The 18500-nt window shown below is 42.7% G+C and overlaps 2 protein-coding genes across 10 annotated transcripts in view; one reads left to right on the forward strand and one right to left on the reverse strand.

Annotated features, from left to right (window-relative positions):
* The window catches only part of LOC144891325 (transcription elongation regulator 1-like), a 573096-nt gene that overhangs the window by 398958 nt on the left and 155638 nt on the right, over positions 1 to 18500 (reverse strand). The window lies entirely within an intron of this gene.
* The window catches only part of LOC137423444 (uncharacterized), a 146360-nt gene that overhangs the window by 74707 nt on the left and 53153 nt on the right, over positions 1 to 18500 (forward strand). The window contains 1 exon segment of the mRNA XM_078774192.1: positions 8267 to 8417. Coding sequence (XP_078630318.1) covers positions 8267 to 8417 — 151 coding nt within the window.

Raw genomic sequence — 18500 nt, forward strand, 5'->3', positions numbered from 1 at the left:
TTTTTCTCTTCTAACCTTTCCTCGAGTTCTCTTGCAGCTCTCCTTTCCTCTGCTTTTTTCTCTTCTAACCTTTCCTGGAGTTCTCTTTCCTGTGTTTTAACCTTTCCTGGCTCTGCAATTGCATCTCCATTTTTTGGAGCTCCACATTGTCTTGTTCTTCTGGTAACCAGTCCAAGGCTCCCTGTTTCCATGTTCCTAGTTCCACCAGAGATTCTATCACCAATCTCTGCATCTCTGCTTTCCTCATACTCGCTCGGACCTCCAAGCTAAGATGTCTGGCCAATACTAGAGTCCCTGTATATTGAGAGTTGTGTCAACTCAAATTTGGACGCCATTTTGTGTCTAAGTGTGTCGGATTAGATATACATGTTCATTCGCGATATGGGGTGATATATTCTAAACCTGCTAAAAAAATTTTTACTGCACATATTTAGTCTTATTATTACATACAGGTGATATTTGTTTTGTCAAAAACTCAGCTATTGCCGTGAAAAAGAGATGTGTGGTGATATTAAAAGTGGTATGGCCATGCATATTACAAGCCAACACTGCATATAAGAGCTAACATTATAAGTAAGACAAACCAATGCTGTCGTTCTCTGAATTTTAATAACTTTTAGAAAGGAGTGTGGGCATATCCAATATTTTTTAAAGGGTGCCGAGAACAATTCCGGTGTAGGACTTCCAGCCGACATATAGTCTAACACACTTAAAACAAATTCTGTACGTGGTATTGCCATATTTCTATAGTGTACAACTTTAGTTTTATCGACATTTATATTCAATTTCCATTGTAATGATTTAACAAGCTGCAAGTCAGCTTTTGTCTCTGACATAAGGAAAACGTCATCGGCATCTAGTAAGATTGAAACGTTCATTTATTACTACGCCCTTGCCCAGAACTCTGATGGATATTGCCTGATCGATTAATATGTTTCATAGCTGGCGACTTAATTAACACTTAATTTTCGACTGTGCCAAGCCGTAATTAAACAGAGAAAAAACTTTAAAAAATACCTGCAGTGTGCACGGTTCGTCTCGTCGAACAGATATGGAAAAGCACAGATACGACGTCGTATTCACCATAACTTGTTTAATTTCACCAGGAACACGATGAGGCCAACACAGTAAACATTCAGTACAAAACTTGGTTCATACATTCAGTACAGAACATGATTCATACATTCAGACCGTAAGAAAACTCTGCCCATAATACAACACTCTGACCAGACCAACACTTCATCCCACTACGTTCACTCCTCACAAGTGAAACTCATCACTACTCTGTTCACTCCTCACAAGTGAGACACCATCACTACTTCGTTCACTCCTCACAAGTGACTCATCACTGCTCCGTTCACTCCTCACAAGTGACTCATCACTGCTCCGTTCATTCCTCACAAGTGAGACTCATCACTACTCCATTCACTCCTCACAAGTAAAACTCATCACTACTCCGACAAGTGAAGACTTGAATATGACTACAGACTTCCCTTTAAAAGGGTTTTCAACGGACAGACAACCAAAAAAAAACCGAGCAGATAGAATTGCTTTTGAACATCGATCATCAAGCGGCGTGGGCCTACCTGGCAGAGTCTCGAGGAGTCGATCGCTTTCCAGCTCTTTCGTCTGACTTTCGCTTCCCAAATTTGTCTTCTGACTTTATCACTTGGAAATCTATACATCTTATATTTCCCAGATTGGTTTGAACAACCAAAAGCAGAACAACCAGTCATTTTGTTTGGCAATAAACAACATTCCCGTACCAAGCTGACGTTCACGCACGGTGAAGTTAGACACAAAATGGCGCCACGAAATCACGTGACCAGAAATCTCGGGTCAGCGCATGGCGCAATTCTCTTTATACAGGGACTCTAGCCAATACCAAGAGCTCCGATTTTAATAACGCTCGGAACTGTGCTTCACTAGGGTTCACTGCAAACTTCTCTGCGTCAAACTCCACGGTGACTATCCGTTAGCACATGTTAACCTTCACACAAGAAATTTAAAAAAAAAACAAATTTTTTTTTTTTGAAAAATTTGGGAATGTTGGAAAATATTCCATAATTGGAAAATTTGGGAATGCTAGGGAATTCTTTCCTGGACGAAATTTAAGGAATTTAATCCACTGTCCGAGATTTAGGGAATTTAATCAGCAAAGCCGAGTCCCAAATTTTCCACAGTACAAACCCCCAATTTCAATCTGGGTCAATCCCAAATGGATGTTTTTAGAGAATTATATCCCAGACGAAGACCCAATTTTGAGCCCACGAGTCAATTGGACGAGCCCCAATTTCTGTTACGGGTTCCTCTACGATCTCGTGGTCTTGGTAAACCTCCGAAACCCAGACGAAGACCCAATTTTGAGCCCACGAGTCAATTGGACTAGCCCCCAATTTCTGTTACGGGTTCCTCTACGATCTCCTGGTCTTGGTAAACCTCCGAACCCCGAGAGGAGCCCCGGCAGAAAAATATGTTATTCTGTGTTAGAAATCAATAGTGAGACCACACCAATGATTATAAATGAACAGATAATGTATTAAAAATCATACACAAGAATAACGGTACAACAAATGGCAATTAAGAGTGCACTCTATACCTTATCGCTTAGGATGGTACCATCACTAAAGTCAGATAACTCAGTGCTCCCAGCGAGTGAACAGGACACTCCTCAATGTCTCTATAACCTTTTCCAAGGCGAAGGTGATTCGCTCCAGCGGTCGCTAAAACAATATCAAGTCAAAGCCCGAATTTCGCTCTCCAGTCGAGACCCGAATCGCATACAGATGGCAATGGCAATCGCCCTGCCGAAACTGTACAAAGGCGCCCTCCAGAGGAGCACCTGCACCGCTCACTCAGCAAACCGCAACGTAACTGGAGACGAAGCGGTCGCACACACACATCCCCGACAGACGGTAGGATGTTGGGGTAAAGCTGACGCGAAGCAAAACCTTTGTAGGTGTTCGAAGCGCAAGGTTCAAAATGGCCGACGGCTCTTACTTGAGTCGATGCGACTGGGCGAGGATTCGTCGAAATCTCAGCGCCCAAACCTGGCGACGCAGATTTCTCACTTCCAGTGATAATTCCTATCGCCGGATGTCCTTTCAAGGAACTCAAACTTCCCTCGCGACTTTTGGTAGACCACGCTCGCTACGGAGCCTCGACGTCACGCGTCTTCTCCGACTTTGCTCGCCACGCCTCTTCCTCTTCTCTGCCGTCGTCTTCTGGTTCGGTTTCCGGTATCATTTAAAGTTAGCCTTTTTAACTTTAGATAACTGTTCATGAATAATACACCTTTTGAGAATAATAATAGTACATAATATCAGAAATATGTCAAGTGGGTAAAAACCACAAAAACGGAAGTTACGAATCCGTAACAGTATGAAATAAGCCCAGATCCACCACTGTTAGACTTTCGGTCTTGTTTTAATACTTATTACAACACAATAAAAGAAAGGGCAAAAAAACATTTCAGAGATTGTTTGGCAGAGCTTAACACCACAATTTATTTTGCACCTTCCTGATAACCAAAGAAACATGTTCTATATCATATATTTGGCACGTCCTGCATAGCATGCGAAAGTACGTGTCTCTTTTTGCCAGGAATTTTCTTTCACTTTTTGTGTCACTTCCTAGTACGACAGACTTGGCATTTAATATGGAATATTTTTTTTGTGGGGGTGAACTTACTTTTCAAGATGTCTTAGAACCAAAAGTTCATTGGAATTATGTTGAAATTATTGTACACCGCTCCTTTCCTATGCCATCTCCAGGCATTGCAAATCGTCATTGCCGGGCACCAAAGGGGGCTCGGCAGTGACACACGCTGAAAGAGAGTACTCAGTTTTCACTCTGGTTTCTTGTTTTCTTGTTTGTTTGTCCAGGTGATATCTCAGCCATCCTTTGAGCTAGGAAGCTGAAATTTTGGCACAATAGTGAGAATGTGCTTTGTCAAAACGGCATTTTTTTTTTTGATTAATCAATAAATTGAGGAGTTATTTAATTATTAGCGATTAATTAAGTACTTATTTAATTAATCAAATTTCCTTTCTCTTCTGACCATTAACTCAGGCACCTTTTGAGTTAGGAAGCTGATATTTGGACATGCCAATGACCAGGTGATTTGGCTGCAAAGGATATTTTTGATTTACTAATTAACCGATTAATTATTTAATTATTCGATTAATGACAAAAAAATTTTTTTTTTTTCAGTTACAGATTTTGATGAAATAGTGGTAGTTTATGTGTTCTCTGACCAAATTGATTAATAATTTAATTTTTTTATGATTATTATATATTTATTTTCATTATTAATCATTTATTTATTTTCTTTCTCATTTGGTCAATATCTCAGGCACCTTTTGAGCTGGGAAGCTAATATTTGGACATGAGTGACCAAGTGATGTGGCTATCAAGGATATTTTTGATTTATTGATTAATCATTTCATCTATTAATTATTTATTGATTAATCGATTAATTATTTATTGAGTAATCAATTAATTATTTAATTTTTTATAAATGACTTATTTAATTAAATTTCTAAAAGATACATCTTCGGATGAAGCACAAGTGGTTTAGTTATGCTATTAGCCAATCGATTATGAAAAATTTTTTGTGAGAATCTTTTATTGATTTTAATTATACAATTAATCAATCAATTAGTGTACACCTCTCCCTCCCAATGCAGCCTCAATGAGCTGCGCTGCGGTATTGCCGGGCGCCGGAGGCGCCCCGGCAATGCCGCGCTGTAGGATATTTAATTATTTGGCATGGGGGTGGTGTACTTTGAATGTATGTGTACTTGTTCTAGATTTTGTTAATGTGACCTTTAAAAGAAACAATAACGACATTTGACATTTCAAAACAAATAAATTGATCCTTGAAAGTGATGTAAACTGATATCGAACTCAATTCATGGACAGTACTGTGTTAAACTTCTGTACGTTTTCCAGAAGTATCTCTCTATTTTGCACGTTAGCCAAATTTTTTTTTAACAAAAACAAAAGTTAAATTACGACTGGGATTACGGACAGTAAAATTACAGTTCAGTACTTCGTGTAACCCCCACGAGCATTCAGGAGAGCACGTACACGTTGAGGCATGCTGTTCACGAGATTTGCCAAGGTTTGGACAGGAATCGCTTGCCATGCAGTGACAATAGCCTGCTGCAATTCATGCACAGAGGTCGGCTGCTGGTCCAAGTGGTCGATTTGACGCGTTAAATCTGCCCACAAGTTCTCTATCGGATTCATATCCTGGGACATGGCAGGCCACTCCATATGCTCTACACCACGGTCAGCAAGAAAGTGTTGGATCATGTGAGCACGATGAGGCCGTGCATTGCCATCTTGGAAGACAAAGTTTCCTCGAAAGGTTGCACTAGCAAATGGAAGCAATGTTTCTTCCAGAATGGCCCTGTACTTGAACTGGTTCAGGTTTCCATTCAGAACAACCAGGTCAGTTTTGCCCCCTGCATGAAAAGCAGCCCAAATGGTCACCCCACCACCTCCAGCTTGGACTCTTGGCACTATACAATCTTTGTTGTCGGCTTCATGCACTTGTCTGCGCACTCGGACGTGGCCATCTTTACGATAGACCAGAAATCTTGACTCGTCACTGAAGATCACGTGATTCCAGTGTCCTGGCTGCCATTGACGGTGCTCTCTGGCCCACTGCAATCGGCGCTGGCGGTGTTGTCTGGTCAGGCGTGGCTTTCTCAGGGGACGCCTGGCACGATAGCCTGCTTGAACCAGTCGTTGGTTGACTAGCCTTCTGGATACAGGCACATTTGTCAGTTGCTGCCACTCAGCCCTAAGCCGATTAGCTGACTTGGCATGGCCATTGCGGACTAACCGGTGCAGCTGGCGATCATCCCTCCTTGTGGATCTGTGGGGACGTCCTGGCCTCGGTATTGGAGTAGGGACACCCCTCTGAGCATTTCGTTTCAGGATCTTTGACACCTGACCTTGAGTGATGCCATACTGCCGAGCAATAGCACGCTGTTTCATGCCGTAATTTCGTAAAGCCACCACTCCATGACAAACAGCATTGTCGAGTTGACGGACCATCTCCAGAGGAAGCGGCAATAACTTTTGGAGATGTGCAGCAGTTGTTTTCCACTAATACAGAACGCAACAACCCTTGTATACCCGACTGTGAAGCCAATCATCAAATGCACCTGTCAGTACATTTTGCCATGCCACCTGTGATATAATCCTGTTGTTGACTTCTTGCTGCGACAGACAATCAGTGACATGGTTCCTTCAACAAATAAATCACCAAAGTGTAAAAGAAACTCACCAGATTGATATACTGAGTTAAGAAAGTAAACCCAAGTCAAGAAAAAATATATATTCCATATTAAATGCCAAGTCTGTAGTTTGCAATTTCGGGCTCTTTATTTAAAAACTCAATTCTAAAAGACAGATCTTTAAATGCAGGAAATTTTGTCTCCAGTGCCTTCAGAAAGTATTCAGACCCCTCGACTTTTTCACATTTTGTTGTGTTACAGCCTGAATTTAAAATGGATTAAAGTGGGATTTATTTTTTCACTGATCGACACATAATTCCCCAAAATGTCAAAGTGTAAATATTTTTTAGAATTCTTCACAAAATAATTATAAATGAAATACAGAAATATCTCATGTGTTATTCAAATTATTATATTTGAATAATAAATTGTTCAAATATAAGAATTTGAATAATAAATTAGATTTATTATTCAAATAATAGAGAATGCGATTCACAGCAAAGAGACCGGAAGAGGTGAGAACTAGTGCATTTATAAGCATGTCTAAGTAACAGCGACACCGATTGGTTCATCAGTCATGACATCATTAGTGTTCTGAACGCTCATTGGTTGACTCAGTCACCATTATCACTGGCTCCGATTGGCTGGAGCGGGGTTGTCAGTGATAACGCACCATTAGCATCACTGGCAGAGTACCCGCCCTACGGGTGATCTTGTTCCAAGTGTGCAACACATTTTTCTGCCATCCGATATTTTCTGCTGATACAACTACTTTGACTTGGATTTCTTGCTGATTTCCTTTGGTAATACTGCTCTTGTTGATTTCTGTTCAACTTGGGTGTCCTTGGTTTTTGAGGCATCTCAATTTTCCAGAAAAAAACCCTCAAACATCACCCAGGCTAACAATACCCACAACCAACCTACACCCCCCCCCTTCTTTCCCCTCCCCTCCACCATCCCCTCCACCATCCCCTCACAATCCCCCATCAAGCATGAACCCCACACCCTTCCCCCACACTCCACTTCCCCCCACTCCACTTCCCCTCACTCCAACCCCCCACCCCACTCCACTTCCCCCCACAATCCCCCTTCAACCGTCACCCTAGCTAACAATACCCATGACCACATTACCCCCTCCCACCCCTCCCCCCCCCCCCATTCCTCCCCTACCCCCACAGTCGGCCATCACCCTAATAATATGGCTTGTCAAAACTGTTCAAAACTAATATGGCTTGCATTCTCACTGTGTTTCCATCCTCTGGTGCAGCATTCACTGGTTTTATTCACACGACCTGTGTTCGTACTCTGCCAATTGTGACAAAAAGAGTTTTTTTTTTCTCCTCAATGGCCATCGTGCAAAACCGCTGACTTTTGACAAGGGAATTAATTTTTTCGCTAATGGTTTTCTTGGAAGGAAGTTTGTATGGCACATAATTATTGCTTCAGTGTAATTTTGTTGTCCGACGCTTCCTTCTCCCACCCCAACTCCACCCTTCTCCCCCGACAAGGTCGGAGATGTGGGACATTAACATGAGCTCATCCGTCCGGTCGACCGATCATCTGTTCATATACTTTTGTGTACGCGATATTTCAAAAAACGTAGAACATTTAGCTTTCATATTGCAGATATATTATTCCTCATGACATTGTCTCAAACTGATTAGATCACGGCGTTCATTGGCTGAATTATGCTGCCAGGGCAATCGTCTTGCTAACTCGGCTTGAGTACATGATATTTCAAAAACCGTTCAAAATTTAGCTTTCATATAACACAGATTTATTCCTCATTCCACCCAAAAGGCTACTCTAAAAAATATTTAGAGTATCAGCTCCTTGTTTTAAATGGCAATGCTTAGGTTATAAGTTAAAATTAGTATCACATGGCCTTGAAAACAAATTTATCTCTGTGCTTAGGTGTCCCCTTTGACTGCAGAATTAATTTTGTGTGTCCTCTGTTTATTGGTTGAATGAATCGGACGTTTTGATTCCCAAAATAACGAAATTGCACGTTGCAGGTCAACATTCAGCGAGTTTGCTGCAAAGCACGGGAAGGACTTGCGATTTAAAACTGTGGAGAAAATGAAAGACCGAGAAACCCTCTTCATTGAATTTGTGCTGACCCTGAAGAAAAAGGAAAAAGAACATGCAAGGTCCAAGGCAGATAGAGTGAGTGCTTTGAAATCATCTTTTTGAAATAGAAGGGGGGGGGGGGAAATTGCTTGCCATTTTTCACATGCAATATGAGCCATACATATTATATATTCATCATCATGATGTACCATACCCTTTGCAGAAAGTGTTGCTGCTCCAGCAGTAGTTACTGAGCTACAATCCTGGCCGGGTCACCACCCCGACTCGAGAAGTCAGGGCAGGAATTTGGAAATTATTCAGGGTTTCCAGCGAGAGCTTATATACTCGATGTTGCTTATAGTCGGCTATCTAGTCAGGTCTCGATGGTGCTTATAGCAACATATTATCATCAACATTTTATAGTATATAAGTGATAACTTGTATACTATAAAAACCCAATGTTGAACATGACCTCAACCATTTCTCAGACATGCATTTACCGATGTTGTTCAAACTTGGCACACAGATAATGATTAGATTTTGGTGAAGATCCGGATTCGGATCTGGTTAGTAGAATTTTAAAAGTGATTCTTCACCATTGGGAGATAGGGCCAAAAGCGATACATAGCAGGATATCTCAAAAGTTGTGGACGGATTTGGATAAAACCTGGTGGACCGGTTGGGTGTCTGACGAGGAAGATTGGATTCGATTTTGGTGAAGATCTGAATATGGATTCGGACATGAGAATTATTTAAAATTTCAAGTGATTCTTCACCATTGTGAGATAGGGCCAAAAACATTACATAGCAGGATATCTCTAAAGGTTTTGGACAAAATTTGGCAGAGAGATAGTGTATGTGACCAGGACGAAATGATTAGATTTTGGTGAAGATCCAGATTCAGATCCGGCTACTGGAATTTTAAAAGTGATTCTTCACCATTCGGTGATGGGGTTAAAACCGACATAGCAGGATATCTCAAAACGTTATGGACGGATTTGGACAAAACTTGGTGGAGAGGTTGGGTGTGTGACGAGGACCAATCGTGTCGATTTTGGTGAAGATCTAAATATTGATTCGGATACGAGCATTATTTAACTTTAAGTGATTCTTCACCATTGAGTGATCGGGCGAAAAGCGGTATATAACATGATATATAAAAAAAGTTATCGACGAGTTATGAATAAACTTGGTGGATGAGTTGGTTTGGTGACAAGAACAAGCCGATTTGATTTTGGTTCAGGTCCGAATCCAGATCCGGCCTATCGGTGGGATACAAAACAAACTTTTAAGCCTGGCGAAGGTACGCGCTCTACCGAGTGCAGTTCTAGTTTTCTCCTTGTTTTTCTCCGTGGACAAACGACATGGTAACGTGATGACAAACGACAAAAGTACATGATAAACCATAAACACGTGTGATTACCTTTTTAAACGGTCACTACTGCTGTTTAACACTAAACTGAAAGAAATCTGTTGGAATCCCGACATCTTTGAAGCATTCTCTGCTTCTCTGTCCACCACAGAATATCGGACTAGAGTCTCGATCTACTCTAATCTAGATACCCCCAGAGAGGCTAATAACATGACCCTTTTCGCTACTTCCGTAGAAAGCGTGTGTACTCGTTAATCAAATTGACAATTTTTCATAAAAGCTTTCAGGTTACATAAGACATTTTATTTATGCAATATTTGTCTGCAGGTGAGTTGTCTCTTTACTGTCATCTGTACGTTAATATTTAGTGCAAAATTCTGGGATTTTTAATGCTAACCTTCTTCTTTGGTATGCTGTTTTAGACAATTATAAGTTAATATCTCGCAATGAGAGCCATTTCATATCAGCACCAGTGGCCCTGTGTGTAGTTCGGCAAAGGACCAACTGAATCTCCTCTGCATGCAGTCCTGTACAACATATAGGACTGTCCGATCTTGTTGGACACAGGTACATACTAGGCTCTCGGTTTGCTGGAGGGGGAGGAGTGGGATTGAAGAGAGTGAGGGAGTTTGTTCCAGAGGCGGGAGTAAAGAATTTTTACTCCCGGCGGGAGTAAAGAACTCTTCGAGTCTCCTGTGGAATTTTTTTTTTTATTCACCAGGATTCCACACCCAATCGATGATGATGTATTCCACACCCAATCACTAGTTCTCAGATGTTCATATCATCATACCGGTTGGGTGTCTGACAAGGAAGATTCGATTCGATTTTGGTGACCCTGTCTTGCTAAATTTCACTGGTATGCTAATTAAGGGTGTCGTACTGGTGAACAGGTGATTTTTTTTTTTTTTCGGTTTAGATTTAGATACGGTTTAGATTCATACGTATTGTATAAACTCATTCAGTATTTCCTTTAAAATATCTAATGTTATCTTTACACGCAATTTACAAGAAATATAATATTTTGCATGAAATTTGTTATAACTTTAATTTGCATCTTTTTTTGGGCTGAAATTTAGACAGGATATTCAGAATATCACTTCCTTTAAAATGATGAAGGCTTTTGTTTATAGGAGTAGCCATTGTGGATTTATTGAAGGACAACCAAGTTTTATCTGGTAATTGGCATAATTAGCTAATTAGTGAACATTTGACATAATTTCACAAAATCCTCTCATCAGGTAGTAGAGTAACACATGTATAATACATGTACCAAGTTTTGTGTGAAAAGAATGATAGGTGACATAGAAGATAGAAGTAGAAATGTGTTCTTTGTTTTTCCTTGTTTTTTATTGACGGTCTAATTTATGCAAATTATATGCATGTAATATGACAAAGAAGCGTTGAAACTGGTCTGAGTTAAAGCCAAGATTATATCTTTCAAGAAAAACTGAAAATTAGATGTTAACTTGACTTTGTTTTTTTGTAAAGGCCTCTCAAAGGTAACTATGTAGTTTTCTCAATGTTTCACCAGTACTACACCCTTAAGCCCAACAGGAAGTGCAAAAAGTGGACACACCTCTTTCTCTCTCTCTCCTTCTCTCGATCTTTTGAGCTATTCCTTTTGCTTTATCTGCATCCTCTGATTTTACATCTTAACTATGACTACAGGGTTTGCGCAGTCCTTGAAATTCCTGGAAAAAAGAAAAAGCCTTTTTCAGTAATGGGGAGTCGTGGAAAGCTTGTCCAAGTCATTGAAACTTCTGGAAAATTGCACAAATATAAATAATATGCCAGGCCCCGATTGGAATTATTAATTCCGCCGTTCTCTAAAAGAGAACACGAGACCGTTACTAATTTTAACTCAATTAAAGCCGTGCCGAAATGGCTTCTCGGTCTGGCGGATGTGGAGCTAACCCTTATTGCCCGTCAATGGAGTAATCGGATTGATCTTGATCGCCTGGTGCTAATTTAGCTCCCTCACACATTAAACAAGGGTTTTCTTTTGTTTGAATGATCAGTTTAATTCAGGGTTAGAATGCCAGTCAGAGCAAAACGTACGTTCCTGGAAAACACGACTTGAACTGATGTGACATTAACTGAACAGCTCTTTCTCATAATAATTAACAGAAATACAGAAGATACTTTGTTAATACCGGGGAAATCACGGATAGCCAAAGCCAGCTTTAACTCCAAAGGCGTTCAGTTCAAATACGGATTTCACTCGACAAGCACGGGAGGAAGAGAGAAGAAAAAGAAGCGGAAAGCTTTTACCTGTTGGTCCCGCGCGGCAGCCTTCATTCCTGCAGGAAAGTAACTCGACCAAAGACGGAATTAGAATGTACAAAAATAATAGGTTTATTAACGGAACCTGAGAACAATGAAACGCGGCGGTTAAATAACTATAATTCTAAAATGTAGCGCTCCCACGCCAGACGTCTAAAACAAACGAGGGAGAATATATAAAAATAAAGGGGCCATGCGTGTGTGCGTGGGCTTATCTCAATCGGATGGTGTATCAGGGATCGTCAGGCTCGAAGCATGCAGTCCGGATGCGGCTCCGGTGTTGGCGGGAAGAAGGCCGCCCGGTCGTTGGCGCGAACCAGGCCTTGATGCGCCCTGTACACACGCTGCCTGGCCAGCGTACGCTGCAGCGGCAAGCCTCGCTTGTATGCTCGTCGCTCACATGTGAGGTCCTGTCCTGTACGTGAACGCAGGGAAGGAGAATCGTCAGTGCTCCACCGTCCGTCGTCGCCCAACGAGCAAGGGTTCAGGGTCAAGAAGGAGGTCCAAACGAGAGGGAACCAGAACAAGAAGGGCAAAATGCCGGCCAGCGAGTGCTTTTATCGCTCGTCTCGTGACGTCACCGGCACTTTTCACCAATACAATGGCCGCGTCACTTCTCTCTCATGCCATTGGTCGGTGGCAGGTGGTCGGTGAAAGCCAATCAGTATGTTGCTTCTTGCTACCTTCCTTCCACCAATCCGAGGGCAGCTTCTTGCCCCACCCCTGCCAATCACCATTGCTTCCTTATTCTGCCAATCGGTGGCCTTCGTCCTGCCTCGTGTCTTCCTTCCACAATCGGCGGCCAGCTTCTTGCCCCTGCCTTGACCAATCACAAGTCCTTCTGGGCGTTGCTCTCGGCCTGCCTGACGATGAGTGTAGCTCTGCCAGCTGGTGATGTATCTGGCTGCGGCTCCATCGATAGTGCCCCGAACTGTCTTCCGGTGAGTTTTGTTGTGGGGGGGGGGGGGGGGGGGGGGATTTAATTAGTGTGTGAGCTAATGGGCCAAACTACTCTATGTGTCTGTGTGCATTGCCATCTGGGACAATGGATAGATCACAGGTCTCACGAACAGGGGAATTAGCATAATCCCTACTCTAGTTAGCACAATGATCATCCTTGTATGATCACAAAGATACACTTAATCCGACATCCGGGCGAGACAGGTCCCTGCTTATGTACATCGAGATGGTTCTTCTTCTTCACGACAGTCGGAGCATGACACCTACACAGATCTACCTGATATATGCATCGCTCTACCCCAAAATTCATAACAATACGTTCCAGCACTCCAATACTTCACACCTAAAGTCTTAATAAATCGCAAATACAATTTAATGAGGAAGAGTAACACTAAACTTGAACTGCCACTTTATAACTGCTGGCAGTGATGAACGGTTTACTCTGCCTTCCCACTTTGATGCAACCCCACTTTTGATAAACCCCACTTTTGATACAACCCCACTTTTGATACAACCCCACTTTTGATACAACCCCACTTTTGATACAACCCCACTTTTGATACAACCCCACTTTTGATACAACCCCACTTTTGATACAACCCCACTTTTGATACAACCCCACTTTTGATACAACCCCACTTTTGATACAACCCCACTTTTGATACAACCCCACTTTTGATACAACCCCACTTTTGATACAACCCCACTTTTGACACACACACGTACGTTCAGCCGTTTGTGGTGGTATTTTGTTAGTTCATCCGAGGCAAGACTACAATCGAAATCCGATTTGAAATCGGAGCCAAATTGACGCCGTAAGGTCTGCCTGCACGCATGGATATTTTACCTGAGGAAGAATTCACTTTGAAAATGCGATCAATTTAAAATGTTAGATTTCGAATAACTTCGTCATTTTTCATCGGATTTCCACCAAATAAAGGTTACCATTGCTTGCAGATACCTCTCTTTCTCTCTAAAAGTGAAGACAGGATGAACTTCAGAGATAGAATAAAGCCTAGGTGGCAGAGAGTTTTACAATGTTATTTTCCAATGTAAATGATAATATAGCGTAGTTTTACGAAAATTCATCAGAATCTGCCCAGATTTGTTGCAGTGGAATGTTAACACCCTCTCGAGACTGCCAAATCCGAAGACAGAATTTAATTCCGAGCTACCCTGAGCTCGTGAGGTGGTTGTCACATGGCCTGGTAAGAAAAAGTGTTGCGGTTCTTCTTCTTCATGCAATAACAACTAGCTTCCAGACCGTACGTCCAATCATCTTGAGATTGTGCACACTTGATACTCTTCATGACTTCTACTACAGTATGAAGCTTCACGTCGATCAATGAAGCGATTCAAGAGATATAAATGTTTTTAATATTATCGTTTAATTAACGATATCTGCCAAACCACGTGATCTATCGCAAATTCCAAAAGGATATTATCGTAGACTTATGCTGAACACATCTGTGAAGTTTCCCCTCGATTGAATCAAAAATGAGGGAGGAGCCAGGTTTTAAAGGTTTATGCTTAAAAACGTCATAACTCTGAAACCATGTGATGCATGACGTCATGCTCGCTGACGTTTTTGTTCGTCATGTGTATGCGATTGTGCCTGCAAAGTTTGGCCTCGATCTGTTTAGCCGTTGCAGAGAAAAAGGGGTTTTTGTGTTTTCAGGAAAAACAATATGGCAGCCGAACCACGTGACCTGTGACGTCATAATTACCATTAAAATATTCTACAGACAAAGTCCCTCCTATGGTGAAAATTTGATCTCAATCGGTCCAATTATTGCAGCGAAAATGTTTTTTAAAGGAAATTAAAACTTAAAATGGCAATAGCACTGAGTGACATGGCCTGCTAGGACAAAATAGTGCGTTTCTTCTTCTTTTAACAATAAAGACATATACGAGACCGTACAACCAATCATATTGAAATTTTACACACTTGTTCCGCCTGATGAGAGCTACATTGCTTTAAATATTCAAGTCGATCAATGCAGTGGTTCAAGAGTTAGAAGATTTTAAAAGATTTTCCTTCCATTATTTATTGCGGCCAAACCATGTGTCTTATCTAAACGTCTCAAGTAATATTGAAACATCCCCCCATAAGGAACATTTGTGTAAAGTTTCCACTCGATATCTTCACAAATTATGGAGGAGATACCATTTCTAGTTTATGCTTTAAAACGTCATAACTCTGAAACCATGTGATGGATGACGTCGTGCTCGGGGTTTTTTTGTTCGTCATGGGTATGTGATTATAGACTACGGATTTTTATGTTAAGAAAATAGGCCTTTTATGTTTTGAAAAGTGGGAATTTTTTTTTTTTATGTTAAAAAATCCCAAAATATTTTTTCCCCCCCCGTTTTATTAATTTTTTCTTATTACCAAGTTTTTCAGAAATCAGTCAAAAAAAGAACAAAAAATGGTAAGCTTTTTCCTGCACAACATTAAGCACTCTGGGCTAGTAAACAGGTAAAAAATGATGTTCAGGTACCTTTATTGCAACCGCATTGCTTGATAAGTAGAGGACTAGAAGAAATTGACAAGACCCTTTTAGGAACGGTTAAAGTAGGTGTTTGAAATCATTATCTTGGTAATGTTCTCCTTGGTGAGGCGGTGTCGGCGGTCGGTGAGGACGTTTCTGTAGACGGAGAAGGACGTTTCCACGTCGACGCTGACGATGGGGCAGTACCTCAAGAGGGGGATGTCGGCAAGCTTGACTCCAGCCGACACACCAACCTCAGATCCGTGCTGATCTCCATCCAGGATCAAAGCCACTGTCCTCAGCACACCAATGTCGGGATTGCGCTGCAGCACCGCCTTGAACTTGGTGAGCAGGATCTCCTTACGGCAGCCTCGGATCTTTTCGAGCTCCTCCTTGGCCTGATCAAGGAGCTGGAAGGCCTTGGCCAGCTCCATGCCGGCCTCCTCCAGCTGCTTAAGGATCTTCGGGATGAACGACACGTGGGCATTTAAGAAGACCAAACTGAGCTTGATGTCCGCCTTTCCGAACAGGTCCTTGGCACTCCGGATTGCCATCGCGTCGTCATCGTTCAGCTGGTCCACAATGTCCTTGACGGCCTCGAAGTGCTCGGCGTAAAACACCACAGCGTCGATCCACGTCCCCCACCGAGTCAGAATGGGCTCCGGGGGGGAGAGAAAGATTGGGCTGCTGCTCCTTCCAAAGGACAACACGCGACGGGGCTTTGACGAACACCTTCTTCGTCGTGGCAATCAGGTCGTTGACGTCCTTGAACATTTCTCGGACTGTCTCGCAGACACGGTGGAGCGCGTGGGCAACGCAAGTCACATGCAGCAAGTCCGGGAAGAGTTCCTTCAGGGCATGGCCGGCCTTGATCATATAGGCCGCGGCGTCGCTGACGAGGACCTTGAGGCACTCCGGCTTGAAATCAGGCCAAAGATAGCGCAGCGTGTCATTGACTGCGCGCACGATCTCCCCGGAGTTGGTCTTCTCCAGAAACATGCACTGGACGAGGTGGGGACGAAAGTACCCCTCCTTGGACAAGCGTCCCGCGATGATGTTGGCCACATATCGACCTGCCGAATCGGTCGTCTCGTCGACGGACAGCCAGATGGGCTGCTGTCCGAGGTCGGCATGGATCCCCGCCAAGGCATCGTCATAGCACTTGTCGAGGTAGTGCTTTCGAATCCAGCTTTCATCGGGGATCTGGAGAGTGATGTGCTTCTCCAGGAACGACCGGAGGGCAGGGTTTTCCAATTTCGACCATGGGATGCCAGCGGCCAGCATGGCCTGGCACAGCTCCTGAGCCATGACGTCGCACTTGTGCCTCTTTCCGCCACCAAAGTCCTCCATGGTGGCTTGCGTGACCGTCCTCTTCTTCTTCAAGGCCAGGTTGCTCTTGTGGCGGTCTCCTCGGACATGTTGGGCCAGCTCAGACTTCTGCTTCGCCCAGAAAGTCTTTTCACAAGCTCGACAGAAAGCCGTGTCACTCGACACATACTTGAAGGTGGCCCCATCGCCACCAGCGTTGAATTCCTTCAGCCACTTGTCACGAAGAGCAGCACTCATCTTGATAGGAGACTTGTTCACACTTTGTGTACACTCTCTCACTGTAGTACACCGCCTCACTGCTGTACACGCTGGGGACGCAACGCACGCAAGTGGACGCAACGTTTTGTTTTTGAGATCGATCGCAGTTAAAAATGTCGATCGCAGTTAAAAATTTCGAAAAATTCCCTAATTTTTTTTAGCGTTGCCAGACATTTTCGACCAAAAAGGGCATTTTCTTTTCTTTTCCCCGAAAAAGGGCGAAATTTTTTTTTTCTCCGAAAATAGAAAAATAATTTTTTTGCGCGCAAAAAAGCCGTTTTATGTGAAAAAAGATTTTTTATTTTTTCACATAAAAATCCGATGTGCAGTGTTTATGCATGCCAAGTTTGGGCTCGATCTGTTCAGGCGTTTTGGAGAAAATGGGATTTTAGTGTTTTTTTCAGACTTTTCACTCAAAACAATTTGGTGGCCGAACCATGTGACATATGACTTCAAAATTTTTTGCATTCTGAGTTTTTTTTAAACTAAGCATCTGGGGAAAAAATATCATTTTCGGGGAAGAAAAAATTGTGTTTGACGAATTCTAACCTCAACGTTAGCATTTTTAACATACTCAATAAACATATTTTTGTTCCATTGCAGAGTTCTTTAGAATGAGCCATTAGATGTAGTGAGAGGTGAGAGCCAATGAGAGGTAGCAAAGGCACAGGAGGCATGTAGGAAAATGGTAGGAGAACGCTTGGATTCGGAAGAGGGTCAGAGAGCGGTATCCAGGATTGCAAAGCAGATAGCGAAAGAGAGGTGTGATTTGATGGGGGTGAGTTGCTTGAAGGATGAAGTGGGACAAATCGTTGTGGACCCAAATGGAATTAAAGGAAGATGGAAAAGATATCTGGAAATGCTGTTGAATACAGAGAATGAATGGGATGGCAACATACAGAGTAACCCAGTTTTAGGACCGGCGGAGAAGATAACTGAGAAGGAAGTTGAGGAAGCGATAAAAGCAATTTTAAAAACCACCTTTTAGTGGCCATTTTTCCCCACAGAGCAGGGGTTGGCCTTTTTCGGGCACCGTGGTCCCCTTTTTGAAGCAATGTTTTATGGCCGGATGCCCTTCCTGCCGCCAACCTTGTTGGTCGCCTCTTGCGACACACACAGGGAATTACCAGTGAACTGGTACTCAATTTGCCGACCTCGGAAGGATGGCAGGCTGAGTCAACCCCCCTGGCGTTAATTCAGCGATCGACCGGGATTCGAACCCAGGATCCGAGGATCCCAAGCCAGCACCCTAAGCTATAAAAAGTTGAGGAAGTTGAGGAAGCGATGAAAAGTAGAAAAGCGGGAGGGCCGACAGGAGTTGTGGGAGATATGTTGAAGGCAGCAGGAAGTTGGGGTGTGAAGAGAATGACAGAGATCTGTAATCTGGTGGTGGTGAAAGAAGGCCGCATTCCAGTGGATTGGGAACCGAGTACCCTCGTCCCTCTACACAAGGGGAAAGGTGACCCTCTGGAGTGTGGCTCG

This window comes from Myxine glutinosa, chromosome 3 (assembly GCF_964187855.1).
Source record: "Myxine glutinosa chromosome 3, kmMyxGlut1.1, whole genome shotgun sequence".
Taxonomy (NCBI): Eukaryota; Metazoa; Chordata; class Myxini; order Myxiniformes; family Myxinidae; genus Myxine; species Myxine glutinosa.